The sequence below is a fragment of the Psittacula echo genome (assembly GCF_963264785.1).
Source record: "Psittacula echo genome assembly, chromosome: 5".
Taxonomy (NCBI): domain Eukaryota; kingdom Metazoa; phylum Chordata; class Aves; order Psittaciformes; family Psittacidae; genus Psittacula; species Psittacula echo.
In genome coordinates this window covers 84,727,045-84,735,448 of record NC_137739.1, presented here as the reverse complement: position 1 = coordinate 84,735,448, position 8,404 = coordinate 84,727,045, and the positions used below count along the sequence as shown (strand labels likewise).

General features: G+C 48.1%; 1 protein-coding gene across 1 annotated transcript; it reads left to right on the top strand.

The window, feature by feature from the left end:
- The first annotated feature begins 193 nt into the window (after positions 1 to 193).
- On the top strand, positions 194 to 7,990 carry PSMC3 (proteasome 26S subunit, ATPase 3). The gene is made up of 12 exons (XM_080619427.1): positions 194 to 393; positions 515 to 595; positions 3,684 to 3,809; positions 3,937 to 4,041; positions 4,129 to 4,191; positions 5,218 to 5,355; positions 5,495 to 5,638; positions 5,859 to 6,007; positions 6,507 to 6,603; positions 6,751 to 6,896; positions 7,067 to 7,148; positions 7,261 to 7,990. Exons 1-12 carry the CDS (start codon positions 367 to 369, stop codon positions 7,369 to 7,371), a joined length of 1,269 nt encoding a protein of 422 aa, XP_080475553.1. The 5' UTR covers positions 194 to 366; the 3' UTR covers positions 7,372 to 7,990.
- The last annotated feature ends 414 nt before the right edge of the window (positions 7,991 to 8,404 follow it).

Below are 8,404 nucleotides of genomic sequence, written 5' to 3'. Positions count from 1 at the left end.
TCCCTCTGCTCCGCGCTCCGCGGCCGGGCCCGGCTCCGCCTCACGGGGCAGCACCGCCCTCGGCCGGGCCCCGCCCCAAGATGGCGGCGGGGCCATCACTCAGCAGATTTACCCGGGGCACGTGACCCGCGTGGTGGTTTCCCCTCACCATCCGCGCCCGCAGATTCGCCACAGCTGTCGGTCTGCTCTGCGGGCTGCCGCGGAGGGGCTGCGGCCGCGGTGCGGTGCCGAGGAGGAGGAGGAGAAAAGGAAGGGACGCGGAGCCACCGAGTCGCCTCCCTCGCCGCCTCCCGCCCTGTTCCCGGGGTGAGGAGCGCGGAATCTGCCGCCCGGAAGCCGCCGTGTTGTGCGGTCGCTCGCTGAAAGATGGCGTCGGTGTGGGATGAATCCGAGGTGAGGGGCCGGGACCGCGGGCCGGGGCTGCCGCCGGGCTTGGGGCTATGGTGGTGGGGCGGGGAGCGGCGGGGCTCGGGCCGGGCTGAGCCGAGGGTGACGCTGCTGCTGTGCCCCGCAGGACGGCGTCGGTGAGGAGGTGCTCAAGATGTCCACGGAGGAGATCGTGCAGCGCACGCGCCTCCTCGACAGCGAGATCAAGGTAGCGGCCAGGGGCCGGCAGCCACGGGGGAAGCGGGGCCGGGGAGGGGACCTGAGCTGACCGGGCCTCGGGAGCCGTGCGCTGCTGCTGCATTGAGGGGAGGGCGCGGGGGAGCTCAGCACAGCCGTGGGACAGAGACCAGGGCAATAGAAAATAAAACGCGGTTATCTAGATCGTGAGCGGTGGGTTGAGGTATAGTGAGCCTCGAAGGTAGGGCAGAAATACTAAAAGAGCCGGGAGCTGACGGGTCGGCTGTTCTGCAGAGCTTTGGAGGCACTTGCTGAAGGTACACAAGGCCTCCCAGCTCTCGCAGGCCCAGGGGAGGGGGAGTCTGTTCCGCTGCCTGGTTCAGGTGGGATCATCGAGTCACTCAGGTTAGAAGGGACTTGAGAAGATATCTGGTCAAACGTCCTGCCCAGAGCAGGGCCAGCTGTAACCCAGGCTGCTCAGGGCTTCATCTGCTTGGATCTTGAAAGTGCCTAAACAGAGATTGCACCACTGCTGTGGGTTCTGTGCCACAGCTTGACTGCGCTCGTAAGGGTGAAGATTTGCTTTACATACAGGCTGAACCTCTCTTGTTTTGGTCTTTGTTGTCTCGGCTGCCTGCCGTGCACTGCTGTGAAGTGTCTGGTTCTGTCTTCTTGGTACCTTCTCCAGTAGTTGCCTTCTCCAGCTGAAGAAGCCTCAGCTGCTTCTTACAGGGCCTGTGCTCCAGTCGCCTTGGCCATCTCGATGGCCGTGTGCTGCACACAGTCCACTTTATCAATGTCTTTGCTGTAGGGGCAGGGGAAACAACACCGAACAGTTGCTCCAGATAGGATCTAACACATGTTGAGTAAAGGGGGGTGATCGCTTTTCTCCATCTACTGGCTACACTCCTGCTAGTACAGCCCAGGGTGCTGTTTGCCACCCTTGCTGTCAGGGCATGATGCTGCCTCCTGTTCCGTTTATTGTCCATGGAGACCCCCAGGTCCCTTTACTCAGAGCCAGTCAGCAGCCTGTGTCAGTGCAAGGTGCTCTTCCTTCTCACCTGCACTCCTCCTCTTCTCTAGGCCATTCATCAAGATGTTAAGTAGAACAGACCTGGGTAGACCTGACCCAAGACAGACCTGTTTCACACAAGAGCTCTTCTAACTTTAGTATAAGTTTGTCTCTGCTGCCTGATTTTAGTAGTATTAAGATAAATTGTTTCATGAATTCTAGAGAGCAACTTGATCCTAGTGCTTCGGAGGCCACTAGTGGTTCTGACATATTAACATACTTGGTTTTTAAAGGCAGCAAAGTTAAATGAATGTCTTATTTTGAAATTGCAGAAGATAGTAAGGAGTAAAAGTTGTCTTTATTTTATAGTAAGAGCGTCATAATTGAGAAATGTTTATTGGCACCCTCCCTTCATGCAGCTTTCCTTGAATATTTCTCAGACTAATTAATTCTAAATTGTTCTAGTAATTTAGAATATTCTAATAATTTCATTATTCTAAATGTTTTGCATTTATATGTAACAGATACAGTACTGACTCCTGCAATAGTCCTGTGAGTAAGTACGTGTTACAGCACAGTATTACGCTTAGGTATCAAGAGTTTTAAGAAGATAATTTTTTAGAGAGGAGCGGATAGGACAAAGGGTAATGGGTTCAAACTTAAACAGGGGAAGTTTAGATTGGATATAAGGAAGAAGTTCTTTACTGTAAGGGTGGTGAGGCACTGGAATGGGTTGCCCAGGGAAGTTATGAATGCTCCGTCTCTGGCGGTGTTCAAGGCCAGGTTGGACAGAGCCTTGAGTGACATGGTGTAGTGTGAGGTGTCCCTGTCTATTGCAGGGGAGTTAGAACTGGATGATCTTAAGGCCCTTTCCAACCCTAACTGTTCTATGATTCTGTGATTTCCCCATTAAACTTAATCACATATGCCAGTTCAGATGCGACCAGTTCTCTTGAGATCATCTGGGGCTACAGTTGCTTCATTGAGGCTCACAAAACTGATGTGTTTTCAAACTGAGTAACCAGGAAATGGAGGAAATGTATGTGGGTGTCAGCCAGACAGCACTGAGAAACACCTTTATTGCGTGCATTAGTCTTGGGTATAAATGTACTGACTGTTGGATGTACAGAGCTTCTTTTCTGACAGGTAGTAGAATCATACAATCATAGAGTAGTTTTGGTTGGAAGTGACCTTTAAAGGTCATCTAGCCCATCTTGCAGCGAGCGGGGACGTCTTCAACCAGATCAGGCTGCTCAGAACCCCATCCAGTCAGGCCTTGAATGTACAGTTGGCTTTCTGGGCTGCAAGCACACACTGCCGGCTCATGTCCAGCTTTTCATTCACCAGTACCCCCAAGTCCTTGCAGGGCTGCTCTCAATCCCTTCATCCAACAGCCGCTATTGATATTGGGGTTGTCCTGACCCATGTGCAGGACCTTGCCCTTGGGCTTGTTGAACCTCATAACTTTCACATGGGTCCACGTCACGAGCTTGTCCAGGTCCCCCTGGATGGCATGCTGTCCCTCAGCTGTCAGCCACACCACTCAGCTTGGTGTCATCTGCAAACTAGTTGAGGGTGCTCTCGATCCCACTGTCTGTGTCACTGATGAAGGTATTAAAACAGTACTGGTCCCAGTTCTTCTCTAAACCCAACAAAACATACCTTTAAAATAGGTGTTTGTATGTGGATGCATATAGATATGCACGTGTATGTGTATATCTGGTCACTTCCGTATCCGTATGTCTGTATATATTAAAAACTGAAAACCAAAACACAGCTGCTTTATCTAGGTCACATCCTTATCTAGGTCATATTGCACCCTGTAAGCTGCTGCATTGATCAGGGTAAGGTTATCCAGTGACCCTGGGAAGAAACTATTTCAGGATATTGATTAGTAAGAGACCAGAATGGATTGCATAGCCTTGATTCCTAACCAGTGCTGGCTAATTTGCTGGGTTTCCTCTTTTTATATTAGGTTTCCCTTCATAATCACTATTTCCTCAGATTTAGGTTTTCATAGCTTTTACTTTTGGAATAATGTATGAATTTTATCTTGCCTTGGTCTTCTACTCTGATCCCTACCTCTTTCATCTGTGACTGATTCCAGATCATGAAGAGTGAAGTACTGAGAGTGACTCATGAGCTTCAAGCCATGAAAGACAAGATTAAAGAGAACAGTGAGAAGATCAAAGTGAACAAAACCCTGCCATACCTTGTCTCCAACGTTATTGAGGTGAGAGCAAGCCACTCTTCTGCGGCAGTGTGACAAGTGTGTGCAGGATGGGCAGGAGGAGGGCATGGAACTTGTCAGTAATTTCAGACATGGTATGTTCTTAAACAACTGTCATTCTGATTTGCAGCTGCTGGATGTTGACCCCAATGACCAGGAGGAGGATGGAGCAAATATTGACCTGGATTCCCAGCGAAAGGGCAAGTGTGCTGTGATCAAGACATCTACACGTCAGGTAAGATCCATGTGCCCAGCTAGATGTGGGGAATGCTGAAAAGGACCACCTCCTGCTGGTTTTGCTTACTTTGGTCTTTTTCCGCAGACATATTTCCTGCCTGTTATTGGGTTGGTTGATGCTGAGAAGTTGAAGCCTGGAGACTTAGTGGTGAGTGAGGCTGTTGTGACTGTTAGATACGATGCTTACTAGAAAAGCTGCCTATATCTTGCCCTTCAGAAAGGAGGCAAATCTGCCCACATTTCTCTAAGACCATTTCTATACTAAAATCTTAATAAAAAGATATTATGGTGTCGTGGTTTAAGTCCAGTCAGTAATTCAGAAAAACCATGTAGCCGTTCGCTCAGTCCCCACTTTCCCCTCCCCCTGCTTCCAGAGGGATGGGGAGGAGAATCGGAAGAATGTAACTCCCACGGGTTGAGATAAGAACAGTCCAGTAGCTAAGGTATAACACAAACCACTACTGCTGCCACCGATGATAATACTGATAAGGGAAATAACAAGGGGAGAGAATACAACCGCTCACCACCCACCAACCAATACCCAGCCCAACTGAGCAGTGATCTAGCCCTTCCAGGTAAACCCCCCCCCAGTTTATATACTGGGCATGACATGCTGTGGTATGGAATACCTCTTTGGTTAGTTGGGTCAGGTGTCCTGTCTGTGCTTCCTCCTAGCTTCCCCTCCTCCCTGGCAGAGCATGAGACTCACAAAGTCCTTGGTCAGAGTAAACGTGACTGAGCAGCAACTAAAAACATCGGTGTTACAGTGGTGTTCCCAGGCTGACAGTCAAAAACACAGCACTGCACCAGCTACTAAGAAGGAGAAAAATGACTGCTACTGCTGAACCCAGGACATATGGGTTCAGTCATATCTGTAGTATAGAAAAGTAGTTTAAGGGCTGTGTTCTTTATATATACAATTAGGTGCTGAAAATTTGGATACCATCTACTAAGCTTTTTAAACGCATCCTTTGGTATTGTAAGTAGATTGGACTCCTCTTTTTTGGCATGTGCTGAGTAGCTATGGTGTTGTCCACTGTGCAATCAGTGATTTTATGAGTATCAATGTCACAGCTGATTATTCCCGCATCCTTGAGTTCTGGTGAATCATCTGTGATTCCATGTTTGTTGTTATCTGAAGGGCCTGTTAAAGACAAAGGATTTGTGTTTACAGGGAGTGAACAAAGACTCGTACTTGATCTTGGAGACTTTACCTACTGAATATGATTCACGAGTGAAAGCCATGGAAGTGGATGAGAGACCCACAGAGCAGTACAGTGACATTGGGGGGCTGGATAAGCAAATCCAAGAGGTAATACTTCATATTTAGTTCCTGGTGTGACTGAGAACAGCAGTCTTTGAACTACAGCTCAGAACTTCAGCTCAGAGCAGGCAGCCTGAATCTGTGAAGGAGAATGGCTTTATCTGTTAGTATTTTCCTTTTGCTGTAGCTTGTGGAGGCCATTGTCCTGCCAATGAACCATAAGGAGAAGTTTGAGAACTTGGGTATACAGCCACCCAAAGGAGTCCTGATGTATGGGCCTCCAGGAACAGGGAAGACACTGTTAGCTCGAGCATGTGCTGCCCAGACCAAGGTAAAAAAAACCTTTGAAAGCGTGTGCTGCTGTAGACTAGTACCTGAAAAAGAATAAGAACATCTCCAAGGGGAGAGGGGTCGTACATACAAATTGATGTTACATGGCTGGGATCTCCTTGTCTGTTTTCTTGCTTGGTTCTTTTAATTAAGGGTTTTCTGTAGTACTTGGAACTGACCCAGTTGAGACACAAGGCATAGGATTCTTTTTCAATTCCCAGGCCACGTTCCTGAAACTTGCGGGTCCACAACTTGTGCAGATGTTCATTGGTGATGGAGCTAAGCTGGTCCGTGATGCTTTCGCTCTAGCCAAAGAGAAAGCTCCTTCCATCATCTTTATTGATGAACTGGATGCCATTGGCACTAAAAGGTGAGGTGTAGGCCATGTTGCAAAGCTCCTGGGAGCTGCCCAGCAGCCCCCTTTACCTGTGTGTGTGAGGGAAGCCTGGCTTAAAGCATGGCCTATTCAGAAACAGTGTAAAGCCCATAACAGATAGATAGCAGTTGCCACAATCCTTAGGCGCATGAGTGAAGTTCATGAGACTTGGGATCTATCTGATAGACTCCTGCTATATAAACTGTTTTCTGATAACTGCATCAGGCACATAGAGATGATGTTCATCCTCATTTACTACTTGGGCCTGGACAACATTAGCTCCATTTAGCTCTAAGAACATAATAAGACTTAGCTGCTGCTGACAGTTATTTGAGTCGCAGTCCCCATCAGGGTAGAACTTCCTGTAGTTTCAAGTTGGAATTTGGAAGATCTTGGCCAGTAAGCATGAACTGCATTCATTCTGTCTTCTTATGTGATTAAAAACATAGGGACAGGGTTCATGCTGATAGTTCTACGCTTGTTTTCTCTTCAGGTTTGACAGTGAGAAGGCTGGTGATCGTGAGGTGCAGAGGACCATGCTTGAGCTGCTTAATCAACTTGATGGTTTCCAGCCCAACACACAAGTCAAGGTTGGGATCTAGCAGAGAGTGCTATTGAGGCCCAGGGTGCTCTAGCTGGGGATGGAAAGCAGTGTCTAGGAGGAAGCTTGGTGGATCCTTGTGGAGGAAAGGCCTGTTCTCCAGGTGTCTCAGACTGATGACCCTACTTCTACTTAGGTGATTGCTGCAACCAACCGGGTTGATATCTTGGACCCAGCTTTGCTCCGCTCTGGACGATTAGATCGCAAGATTGAGTTCCCGATGCCTAACGAGGAGGCCAGAGCCAGAATCATGCAGATCCATTCACGCAAAATGAATGTCAGGTAGGGCAGAGGCATGGCCTTCTGGGGCTGTGTTTTTCACTCATGAGGGTACCTCAGTGGCAGGCACTTCTGTTGAGAGCTCACTGCTGGGTTTTAAGGCAGCTCCATACCTGTGTTTCTATTTGGTACCTATTCTCAGATTTACTGTTTTTCATCTCTGCCCATCTCAGCCCTGATGTGAACTACGAGGAACTGGCTCGCTGCACAGATGACTTCAACGGAGCCCAGTGTAAGGCTGTGTGTGTTGAAGCGGTAAGTATTGCTCCTCTACAGCAGCAAGTACTGATGAGGGAAAGGTGAGAGCTAGTGTGGAGTAGTTATTCTGAACTGATGAGGTGCTCACGTGCCCTCTCTAATCATCTAGGGGATGATTGCCCTCCGCCGTGGAGCCACAGAGCTCACCCACGAAGACTACATGGAAGGAATCCTGGAAGTTCAAGCAAAGAAAAAAGCCAATCTGCAGTACTATGCCTGATCTCTGCCCAGTCAAGGTTGTGGCCTTGGCAGAGGACAGGACTAGACTGGACTGTACCACTTACTTTCTGTCTGGAAAAAATAAAGCATTTTTTCCCTCTAAAAACAAAGCCATGATGTGTTGGGGCTGTTGCCCTTGCGTGGTGGTCCTGCATCTGCAGAAGGGAAGGTGAGACGCTCCTGTCATGGTGCCCATCATGCTGCCTTTTGGAGCCTCTTCCTAGAACTGGATTAACTCCTACTCTGCTGTTTCTGAATGAGGACCAACAGGTTATACTGCAGTAAGTAAGTGTATGTTGAAGTGGATGAACAGCAGCTCAGACAGCAGCCTTGGTTTTGCCTGTTGTCAGTGAACAGACTGTACAGCTTTGTTAGAGTCTTTGAAGCTTCTGAACATCCATTTTGCAAGGGAGAAGTGACCATGATTCATGTTTTAGCTTTGTAATTTCACCTCGACTCTGGAAGCTTTAACACCATTGCTGATGTGAGATCTCTGGTGAATCAGTTGGTAATTAGTCAGAAAGAACTGAAGGTTTCATCCACTGAACAAGTCTTTCAGTACTTTTAATACCAGTTGCGAATTACAACTTCCATTTAAAAATTACACTTTTCATAAATACACTGACTTTAGCATTAAGTATCTTACATGCCACTGTATTGTATTTTAAATACAATGTAAACATCTCCAAATGCTGGCCATCTCATCTTTACCTGTGCAGTTTTTGGACACTTGGGAGAGGGACGGGGATGTGAGGGAAGAAAGAACAGATGAATGAAAAACAAATGCACCCCAGAGTACTTTGGCTGATGTTCCTGAGTTAGCCCTAGTACGTGCACTGGTTCTTCACTGCTCGTTTTGGAGAGGGAGCCTGTTCCTGCAGAGCGTGCATGTTCTAGATGCGCTGTGCTCAGGGGGCATCTGACATTAGAAAGGGCAAGTGGTGAAGTGAGCAGAAGCCACACGTTCCTGAGGAAAATACACTGTGGTTCCTTTGGATGTTAATATAAGAGAGGGGGTTGTACATCTGCTGCTT

Bases quoted from the DNA above. Each gene is read 5' to 3' on its own strand.
- PSMC3 (XM_080619427.1), top strand. From the start codon at position 367: ATGGCGTCGGTGTGGGATGAATCCGAG. The intron at 5,639-5,858 runs GTAAAAAAAACC...TTCAATTCCCAG, and splicing joins CATGTGCTGCCCAGACCAAG to GCCACGTTCCTGAAACTTGC. The intron at 6,008-6,506 runs GTGAGGTGTAGG...TTTTCTCTTCAG, and splicing joins GATGCCATTGGCACTAAAAG to GTTTGACAGTGAGAAGGCTG.